Source organism: Babylonia areolata, chromosome 13, assembly GCF_041734735.1.
Source record: "Babylonia areolata isolate BAREFJ2019XMU chromosome 13, ASM4173473v1, whole genome shotgun sequence".
In the NCBI taxonomy this organism is placed as follows: Eukaryota; Metazoa; Mollusca; class Gastropoda; order Neogastropoda; family Buccinidae; genus Babylonia; species Babylonia areolata.
In genome coordinates this window covers 39,632,830-39,645,165 of record NC_134888.1, presented here as the reverse complement: position 1 = coordinate 39,645,165, position 12,336 = coordinate 39,632,830, and the positions used below count along the sequence as shown (strand labels likewise).

General features: G+C 45.6%; 1 protein-coding gene across 1 annotated transcript in view; it reads right to left on the bottom strand.

Moving 5' to 3' along the window:
* Window positions 1–12,336, bottom strand: part of LOC143289271 (retinal dehydrogenase 2-like) — a 46,545-nt gene that overhangs the window by 10,643 nt on the left and 23,566 nt on the right. Inside the window, exons 10-12 of the mRNA XM_076598271.1 lie at window positions 11,075–11,239; window positions 9,775–9,932; window positions 291–365 (exon numbers count right to left, since the gene is read on the bottom strand). Coding sequence (XP_076454386.1) covers window positions 291–365; window positions 9,775–9,932; window positions 11,075–11,239 — 398 coding nt within the window. The remainder of the gene's footprint in view (window positions 1–290; window positions 366–9,774; window positions 9,933–11,074; window positions 11,240–12,336) is intronic.

The following is a 12,336-nucleotide window of genomic DNA, read 5'->3' as shown; positions in this document are numbered from 1 at the left end:
ACCCCCTCCGTGCTGGAATACACTGGCACAGTACCTCCACTGAACACTCAACAACCACTAACCCACCCACGACGCCCTCCAGAAGACACATCCATGCAACACACACTCACACACACACCCACACACTGCACGAATGCAGAGACGCTCACTAGCACCCCGCCAAACACAATCGGCAAAAGGCTTCCCCACAATGAAACAATTTGGGAACCACATCACATCAACACTGCACTGGAAAGTTACTGTTGCAATTACATGTGTAAAAGTGAAGACAAAATAACATATGCACTCACAGTTCTCGCCCTTGGCCAGACTGCTTGAAGCCACCAAACGGTGTTTGTGGGGTCAGGATATCATAGCAGTTGACCCTACAAAAAAAAAAAAAAAAAAAAAAAGAAAAAGAAGTTCAGAAATTTTTTTTCTCTCATAAAATCCTTAGACTTATAAGCACAAACTGCTTGATCAAACATCGATGATTCCCTGCAGACTGCCGATGATGGAACTGTGTCAGATGAACCCAGGTGTAGTCGTGTATGGGGGTATCTAAATGAGTGGCGTGGGAGAAATGCCACTGAAATGGTGCAGATGATGGGGCAGCAAAAAAAACAACAAAAAAACTGCTTGATCAAATTACTGATGAATGGTTGCCAGTAACCCCCATTCGAAGAAACCCATAGACATAAATGGTTATCAAACCATAATGTTTCTGACACAGTCACTGACTGAACATAGTATAAAAAGTGAACAGAGATGTTGATATTCACCATGGGTTCCACTCCACTGAATACTGTGTTTTTTTTAAATAACAGAAATGATCATTATCATAATCATCATCATTATTTTCTTCTTATTGTTATTATTATCATTATCAAATGTACAGTACTTTGAAGAGTGGCGCCCATGACGAATTTACTGTTATCATCATTATCAAATACATTTATTATTATCAGTCATAATCATCAATATCATTATCAAAAACATATATGTAGCGGACTGCTGCCTATTGTGAATTTATTGTTATCATTAATAAACAGTATTTATAAAGTGCAAAATCTTGTGCAGAAACAAACCAAAGTTTCTTTCACACCCAACTTCCACACCGCACGCATAGCTCTGAAACAAGCAGACAAAAGACAAAGCTTATGTGAACATTTGTAGATAGGAGGCGAGAGAGACTGAACAGATATAGGGAGGAGCTGTTTTGGGAAGAGGCAGGTTTTAAGGCCAGACTTGACAGACCCCAGGCAGACAGTTCACTAATCAAACAACATTAGCGACAGTCGCTGAAACAATACAACACAACACAACTCCAGGTTCAATGCTGAGATGAATGACAAACGAACAGGCTCTTTGGAGGGGGTGGGTGGGGGGAGCGGGGGTCTCAAACATGTCACCAAACCCATTTTAAGTCAAGTCATGGCACCCTTTAAGGCAAGTCAAGATACCCATTTTAACCCATTCAACCCACAGGGAGTTAACAAACCTCAGCAGACTTTCCAGTCACACTTGATGCACAAAAACGCAGAAAAAATACTGAAATCAACTGCTTTTTTTCCTCCAGACTGATACGCATGGACACAGCCAGAAATACTACAGAAGCTAGCTCTCTTCCCTGTATACATATGGAAACCATTTTAATGAAACCAGTTTCAAAGCCACAGCGATGCAGGGTACAAGGCTGAAGGAGTAAACTCACTCCACCCTGGGTACAAGCTAACTCCACCCCAGGTATGAGATAACTCCTACCATGATTACTTCCCCTGTGGACCAGGTAGGAGTATTTTCATACCATGATTACTTCCCCTGTGGACCAGGTAGGAGTGTTCTCGTACCATGATTACTTCCCCTGTGGACCAGGTAGGAGTGTTCTCGTACCATGATTACTTCCCCTGTGGACCAGGTAGGAGTGTTCTCGTACCATGATTACTTCCCCTGTGGACCAGGTAGGAGTGTTCTCGTACCATGATTACTTCCCCTGTGGACCAGGTAGGAGTGTTCTCGTACCATGATTACTTCCCCTGTGGACCAGGTAGGAGTGTTCTCGTACCATGATTACTTCCCCTGTGGACCAGGTAGGAGTGTTCTCGTACCATGATTACTTCCCCTGTGGACCAGGTAGGAGTGTTCTCGTACCATGATTACTTCCCCTGTGGACCAGGTAGGAGTGTTCTCGTACCATGATTACTTCCCCTGTGGACCAGGTAGGAGTGTTCTCGTACCATGATTACTTCCCCTGTGGACCAGGTAGGAGTGTTCTCGTACCATGATTACTTCCCCTGTGGACCAGGTAGGAGTGTTCTCGTACCATGATTACTTCCCCTGTGGACCAGGTAGGAGTGTTTTCGTACCATGATTACTTCCCCTGTGGACCAGGTAGGAGTGTTCTCGTACCATGATTACTTCCCCTGTGGACCAGGTATGAATTAACTTACCATGATTACTTCCCCTGTGGACCAGGTATGAATTAACTTACCATGATTACTTCCCCTGTGGACCAGGTATGAATTAACTTACCATGATTACTTCCCCTGTGGACCAGGTATGAATTAACTTACCATGATTACTTCCCCTGTGGACCAGGTACGAGCTAACTTGTACCATGATTACTTGCCCTGTGGACCAGGTACGAGCTAACTTGTACCATGATTACTTGCCCTGTGGACCAGGTACGAGCTAACTTGTACCATGATTACTTGCCCTGTGGACCAGGTAGGAGTGTTCTCATACCATCATTACTTCCCCTGTGGACCGGGTGGAGTGTTCTCATACCATCATTACTTCCCCTGTGGACCAGGTAGGAGTATTCTCGTACCATCATTACTTCCCCTGTGGACCGGGTGGAGTGTTCTCATACCATCATTACTTCCCCTGTGGACCAGGTAGGAGTATTCTCGTACCATCATTACTTCCCCTGTGGACCGGGTGGAGTGTTCTCATACCATGATTACTTGCCCTGTGGACCAGGTACGAGTATTCTCGCACCAACACACTATTCTAATTTTGTTCATTCTTGCTTGGTACAGCTCTATTGGACATTCTAAACTGAACCGTTTACTAATCCAGAAGCATGAAAACAAAGCTCTGTTTGACTGATCAAATCAACAACATGAAGCTCTGTTTGACTGATCAAATCAACAACATGAAGCTCTGTTTGACTGATCAAATCAACAACATGAAGCTCTGTTTGACTGATCAAATCAACGACACGAAACTTTGTCTGACTGATTGAATCAACGAAACGAAGCTCTGTTTGACTGATTGAATCAACAAAACGAAGCTTTGTTTGACTGATCAAATCAACGAAGCTTTGTTTGACTGATTAAATCAACGAAACGAAGCTTTGTTTGACTGATTGAATCAACGAAACGAAGCTTTGTCTGACTGATTGAATCAATGAAGCTTTGTTTGACTGATCAAATCAACGAAACGAAGCTTTGTTTGACTGATTGAATCAATGAAGCTTTGTTTGACTGATTGAATCAATGAAGCTTTGTTTGACTGATCAAATCAACGACACGAAACTTTGTCTGACTGATTGAATCAACGAAACGAAGCTCTGTTTGACTGATTGAATCAACGAAACGAAGCTTTGTCTGACTGATCAAATCAATGAAACGAAGCTTTGTTTGACTGACTGATTTAATCAACAATTCTCCATCAATTTTCGCCATTTTAGTGAACCACACTGTGTTTTTCTGCAGTGCTCTCATGTAGTATACTGCGGGTCCAGGGGAGTTCTAGCAGGCATGTAGCTGTGGCAGAATGAGTTAAGACCAGTCAAGTCATGACACCCACCACAAGTCATGACACCCACCACAAAACAGTCATGACACCCACCACAAGTCATGACACCCACCACAAAACAGTCATGACACCCACCACAAAACAGTCATGTCATGACACCCACCACAAAACAGTCAAGTCAGGACACCCACCACAAAACAGTCATGACACCCACCACAAAACAGTCATGACACCCACCACAAAACAGTCAAGTCATGACACCCACCACAAAACAGTCATGACACCCACCACAAAACAGTCATGACACCCACCACAAAACAGTCAAGTCATGACACCCACCACAAAACGGTCATGTCATGACACCCACCACAGAAAAGTCAAGTCAGGACACCCACCACAAAACAGTCATGACACCCACCACAAAACAGTCATGTCATGACACCCACCACAAAACAGTCATGTCAGGACACCCACCACAAAACAGTCAGGACACCCACCACAAAACAGTCAGGACACCCACCACAAAACAGTCAAGTCATGACACCCACCACAAAACAGTCAGGTCAGGACACCCACCACAAAACAGTCATGACACCCACCACAAAACAGTCAAGTCAGGACACCCACCACAAAACAGTCAGGTCAGGACACCCACCACAAAACAGTCAAGTCATGACACCCACCACAAAACAGTCAAGTCAGGACACCCACCACAAAACAGTCAGGACACCCACCACAAAACAGTCAGGTCAGGACACCCACCACAAAACAGTCAGGACACCCACCACAAAACAGTCATGTCATGACACCCACCACAAAACAGTCATGACACCCACCACAAAACAGTCAGGACACCCACCACAAAACAGTCAAGTCAGGACACCCACCACAAAACGGTCATGACACCCACCACAAAACAGTCATGACACCCACCACAAAACAGTCATGACACCCACCACAAAACAGTCAAGTCATGACATCCACCACAAAACAGTCATGACACCCACCACAAAACAGTCAGGACACCCACCACAAAACAGTCATGACACCCACCACAAAACAGTCAAGTCATGACATCCACCACAAAACAGTCATGACACCCACCACAAAACAGTCATGACACCCACCACAGAACAGTCAGGACACCCACCACAAAACAGTCATGACACCCACCACAAAACAGTCAGGACACCCACCACAAAACAGTCATGTCATGACACCCACCACAAAACAGTCAGGACACCCACCACAAAACAGTCATGTCATGACACCCACCACAAAACAGTCATGACACCCACCACAAAACAGTCAGGACACCCACCACAAAACAGTCATGTCATGACACCCACCACAAAACAGTCATGACACCCACCACAAAACAGTCAGGACACCCACCACAAAACAGTCAAGTCAGGACACCCACCACAAAACGGTCATGACACCCACCACAAAACAGTCATGACACCCACCACAAAACAGTCAGGACACCCACCACAAAACAGTCAAGTCATGACACCCACCACAAAAGGTCATGACACCCACCACAAAACAGTCATGACACCCACCACAAAACAGTCAGGACACCCACCACAAAACAGTCATGACACCCACCACAAAACAGTCAAGTCATGACATCCACCACAAAACAGTCATGACACCCACCACAAAACAGTCATGACACCCACCACAAAACAGTCAGGACACCCACCACAAAACAGTCATGTCATGACACCCACCACAAAACAGTCATGACACCCACCACAAAACAGTCAGGACACCCACCACAAAACAGTCAGGACACCCACCACAAAACAGTCAAGTCAGGACACCCACCACAAAACGGTCATGACACCCACCACAAAACAGTCATGACACCCACCACAAAACAGTCATGACACCCACCACAAAACAGTCATGACACCCACCACAAAACAGTCAAGTCATGACACCCACCACAAAACAGTCATGACACCCACCACAAAACAGTCATGACACCCACCACAAAACAGTCATGACACCCACCACAAAACAGTCAAGTCATGACACCCACCACAAAACAGTCATGACACCCACCACAAAACAGTCATGACACCCACCACAAAACAGTCAAGTCATGACACCCACCACAAAACAGTCAGGACACCCACCACAAAACAGTCAAGTCATGACACCCACCACAAAACAGTCAGGACACCCACCACAAAACAGTCAGGACACCCACCACAAAACAGTCATGACACCCACCACAAAACAGTCAGGACACCCACCAACACATGACACCCACCACAAAACAGTCATGACACCCACCACAAAACAGTCAGGACACCCACCACAAAACAGTCAGGTCAGGACACCCACCACAAAACAGTCATGACACCCACCACAAAACAGTCATGACACCCACCACAAAAGTCATGACACCCACCACAAAACAGTCACGACACCCACCACAAAACAGTCAGGACACCCACCACAAAACAGTCAGGACACCCACCACAAAACAGTCAGGACACCCACCACAAAACAGTCAAGTCAGGACACCCACCACAAAACAGTCAGGACACCCACCACAAAACAGTCAGGTCAGGACACCCACCACAAAACAGTCAGGACACCCACCACAAAACAGTCAGGTCAGGACACCCACCACAAAACAGTCAGGTCACCCACCACAAAACAGTCATGACACCCACCACAAAAGTCATGACACCCACCACAAAACAGTCACGACACCCACCACAAAACAGTCAGGACACCCACCACAAAACAGTCAGGACACCCACCACAAAACAGTCAGGTCAGGACACCCACCACAAAACAGTCAGGTCATGACACCCACCACAAAACAGTCATGACACCCACCACAAAACAGTCATGACACCCACCACAAAACAGTCAGGACACCCACCACAAAACAGTCAGGTCAGGACACCCACCACAAAACAGTCAGGTCATGACACCCACCACAAAACAGTCATGACACCCACCACAAAACAGTCATGACACCCACCACAAAACAGTCAGGACACCCACCACAAAACAGTCAAGTCATGACACCCACCACAAAACAGTCAGGTCAGGACACCCACCACAAAACAGTCATGACACCCACCACAAAACAGTCATGACACCCACCACAGAACAGTCAGGACACCCACCACAAAACAGTCATGACACCCACCACAAAACAGTCAGGACACCCACCACAAAACAGTCAGGTCAGGACACCCACCACAAAACAGTCATGACACCCACCACAAAACAGTCAGGACACCCACCACAAAACAGTCATGACACCCACCACAAAACAGTCAGGACACCCACCACAAAACAGTCAGGTCAGGACACCCACCACAAAACAGTCATGACACCCACCACAAAACAGTCAGGACACCCACCACAAAACAGTCAGGTCAGGACACCCACCACAAAACAGTCATGACACCCACCACAAAACAGTCATGACACCCACCACAAAACAGTCAGGACACCCACCACAAAACAGCCATGACACCCACCACAAAACAGTCAGGACACCCACCACAAAACAGTCATGACACCCACCACAAAACAGTCAGGACACCCACCACAAAACAGTCAAGTCAGGACACCCACCACAAAACAGTCAGGTCATGACACCCACCACAAAACAGTCATGACACCCACCACAAAACAGTCATGACACCCACCACAAAACAGTCAAGTCAGGACACCCACCACAAAACGGTCATGTCATGACACCCACCACAGAACAGTCAAGTCAGGACACCCACCACAAAACAGTCATGACACCTACCACAAAACAGTCATGTCATGACACCCACCACAAAACAGTCAGGTCAGGACACCCACCACAAAACAGTCAGGACACCCACCACAGAACAGTCAGGACACCCACCACAAAACAGTCATGACACCCACCACAAAACAGGACACCCACCACAAAACAGTCATGTCATGACACCCACCACAAAACAGTCAGGACACCCACCACAAAACAGTCATGTCATGACACCCACCACAAAACAGTCAGGTCAGGACACCCACCACAAAACAGTCAGGACACCCACCACAGAACAGTCAGGACACCCACCACAAAACAGTCATGTCATGACACCCACCACAAAACAGTCAGGTCAGGACACCCACCACAAAACAGTCATGACACCCACCACAGAACAGTCAGGACACCCACCACAAAACAGTCATGACACCCACCACAAAACAGTCAGGACACCCACCACAAAACAGTCATGTCATGACACCCACCACAAAACAGTCATGACACCCACCACAAAACAGTCATGTCATGACACCCACCACAAAACAGTCATGACACCCACCACAAAACAGTCACGACACCCACCACAAAACAGTCAAGTCAGGACACCCACCACAAAACGGTCATGACACCCACCACAAAACAGTCATGACACCCACCACAAAACAGTGAGGACACCCACCACAAAACAGTCATGACACCCACCACAAAACAGTCAAGTCATGACATCCACCACAAAACAGTCATGACACCCACCACAAAACAGTCAGGACACCCACCACAAAACAGTCAGGACACCCACCACAAAACAGTCAAGTCATGACATCCACCACAAAACAGTCATGACACCCACCACAAAACAGTCATGACACCCACCACAAAACAGTCATGACACCCACCACAAAACAGTCAAGTCAGGACACCCACCACAAAACAGTCAAGTCATGACACCCACCACAAAACAGTCAAGTCAGGACACCCACCACAAAACAGTCATGACACCCACCACAAAACAGTCAAGTCATGACACCCACCACAAAACAGTCATGACACCCACCACAAAACAGTCAGGACACCCACCACAAAACAGTCAGGACACCCACCACAAAACAGTCATGACACCCACCACAAAACAGTCAGGACACCCACCACAAAACAGTCAGGTCATGACACCCACCACAAAACAGTCAGGACACCCACCACAAAACAGTCAGGTCAGGACACCCACCACAAAACAGTCAAGTCAGGACACCCACCACAAAACAGTCAAGTCAGGACACCCACCACAAAACAGTCATGACACCCACCACAAAACAGTCAAGTCAGGACACCCACCACAAAACAGTCATGACACCCACCACAAAACAGTCAAGTCATGACACCCACCACAAAACAGTCATGACACCCACCACAAAACAGTCAAGTCACGACACCCACCACAAAACAGTCAAGTCATGACACCCACCACAAAACAGTCAAGTCATGACACCCACCACAAAACAGTCAAGTCACGACACCCACCACAAAACAGTCAAGTCATGACACCCACCACAAAACAGTCAAGTCATGACACCCACCACAAAACAGTCAAGTCATGACACCCACCACAAAACAGTCATGTCATGACACCCACCACAAAACAGTCAGGACACCCACCACAGAACAGTCATGTCATGACACCCACCACAAAACAGTCAGGACACCCACCACAGAACAGTCATGTCATGACACCCACCACAAAACAGTCAGGTCACCCACCACAAAACAGTCAGGACACCCACCACAAAACAGTCAAGTCATGACACCCACCACAAAACAGTCAGGTCACCCACCACAAAACAGTCAGGACACCCACCACAAAACAGTCAAGTCACGACACCCACCACAGAACAGTCAGGACACCCACCACAAAACAGTCATGACACCCACCACAAAACAGTCAAGTCATGACACCCACCACAAAACAGTCATGACACCCACCACAAAACAGTCATGACACCCACCACAAAACAGTCATGACACCCACCACAAAACAGTCAAGTCAGGACACCCACCACAAAACAGTCAAGTCATGACACCCACCACAAAACAGTCAAGTCAGGACACCCACCACAAAACAGTCATGACACCCACCACAAAACAGTCAAGTCATGACACCCACCACAAAACAGTCATGTCATGACACCCACCACAAAACAGTCATGACACCCACCACAAAACAGTCATGACACCCACCACAGAACCCAACTCACCACACACTGCCAGCCTGCAGAGTATTGGCCAGAGTCAGAGCCTTGTCGATGTCCTTGGTGATCACGCCGGCAGCCAGACCATAGCTGGTGCGATTCGCTCGCTCCGTGACCTCCTTGATATCTTTGAACTTGATGATGGTCTGGACTGGGCCGAAAATCTGAAAGATGAAACCGGTGTGGGCGTGACCAATTTTTATCCATGACCAATTTTTATCCAATCAGAAAGGAATTTGAGCATGACAATTCTTATTGGAGAAGAAATGAGATTAAGCATACAGTTTTTATCAAAGAAGAAATGAGTTTGAGCATATTTTTTTTATCAAAGAAGAAACAAATTTGAGCATAACAATTGTTATCAAAGAAATGAGTTTGAGCATGACATTTTTTTTTTTAATCAAAGAAGAAATGAGTTGAGTATGACAATTTTTATCAAAGAAGAAATGAGTTTGACCATGACAGTTTTTTTTAATCAAAGAAATGAGTTTGAGCATGACATTTTTTATCAACGAAATTGGTTTGAGCATGGCATTTTTTATCGAAGAAGAAATCAGTATGACCATGACAGTTTTTATTATCGAAGAAATTAGTCTGAGCATGACAATTTTTATCAAAGAAGGAATTAGTTTGACCATGACACTTTTTATCATCAAAGAAATTAGTCTGACCATGACACTTTTTATCAAACAGGAAACAAGTTTGAGCATGACATTTTTTTTATCAAAGAAGAAATTAGTTTGTTTGACCATGACAGTTTTTATCAAACAGGAAACAAGTTTGAGCGTGACATGTTTTATCAAAGAAGATATTAGTTTGTTTGACCATGACAGTTTTTATCAAAGAAGAAATTAGTTTGAGCATAACTATTATCAAAGAAGGATTTAGTTTGAGCATGATAATTTTTATCAAAGGAATGAGTTTCAACATGTTAACTTTATCCAGTCAAAACTTTAATAAATATCATTAGCAATAGACACATAGTTCACTCCTTCAACTGAAACATTAACATTGTAAAAAAAAAAAAAAATTTTAAACATAACTGAAAAAAGAAAGAAAAAGACAGTAACAAAATCCTGTCAGTTTTCTTGACAGAAACATCCATCTGAAGTTCTTTTTTTTATCTTCGTCATAAAAGCAAATTTGATGTGATCCTGATCTCATGAAAGTGGCACAACACTTACGGAATTTCAGAACTGATTTTCTTAGGTTATGCATACACAAACACACACACACACACACATTCTCTCCCTCTCTCTCTCTCTCTCTGTGCCACACCCACCCAGACAAAACTTAAGGCCATCACCTCTTCCTTGGCAATCCTCATATCATCCTTGACGTCAGAAAAGACAGTTGGTCGCACGAAGTAACCCGTTTCCCCAACTCTCACGCCTCCCGACTGCAGCTTCGCCCCGTCTTCTTGTCCATAGCGACAGTACCTCAGCACCTTGTCAAACTGCTCTTTGTCCACCTGTACAGGCAAAGTAATCAGTGTCTTCTTGTCCATAGCGACAGTACCTCAGCACCTTGTCAAACTGCTCTTTGTCCACCTGTACAGGCAAAGTAATCAGTGTCTTCTTGTCCATAGCCACAGTACCTCAGCACCTTGTCAAACTGCTCTTTGTCCACCTGTACAGGCAAAGTAATCAGTGTCTTCTTGTCCATAGCCACAGTACCTCAGCACCTTGTCAAACTGCTCTTTGTCCACCTGTACAGGCAAAGTGATCAGTGTCTTCTTGTCCATAGCCACAGTACCTCAGCACCTTGTCAAACTGCTCTTTGTCCACCTGTACAGGAAAAGTAATCAGTGTCTTCTTGTCCATAGCCACAGTACCTCAGCACCTTGTCAAACTGCTCTTTGTCCACCTGTACAGGTAAAGTAATCAGTGTCTTCTTGTCCATAGCCACAGTACCTCAGCACCTTGTCAAACTGCTCTTTGTCCACCTGTACAGGTAAAGTAATCAGTGTCTTCTTGTCCATAGCCACAGTACCTCAGCACCTTGTCAAACTGCTCTTTGTCCACCTGTACAGGAAAAGTAATCCGTCTATCTGTACACAGGTGGACATACACAAATGTTTCTCCTCACTCACTAAACAACAGATCTGTAAAATCTTTTTCTTCTTCTTTGTTCATGGTCTTGGACTTCCACATTCACTCATATGGAGCATGAGTAGGCTTTTGGGTGTCTGACTGTTTTACCCCTACCATGTAGGCAGCTATACTCTGTTTTCAGGGGGGACATGTTAAATAAGCAGTTTCTATCTGTACAAATGTTTCCCCCAAAACACAAAATAATCCACCTGCAGCGATATAAAATGACTAGTCTGTATATACAAAATCAAGTTTCTCACCAGACTCACCAGAGCTCCCTACATGGTCATGGCGTCGAAAGGATAAAGAGGAGGAGGAGGAGGAGGGCAAGACTCACCAGAGCTCCCTGCATGGTCATGGCGTCGAAAGGATAAAGAGGAGGAGGAGGAGGAGAGCTAGACTCACCAGAGCTCCCTGCATGGTCATGGCGTCAAAAGGATAAAGAGGAGGAGAAGGAGGAGAGCGAGACTCACCA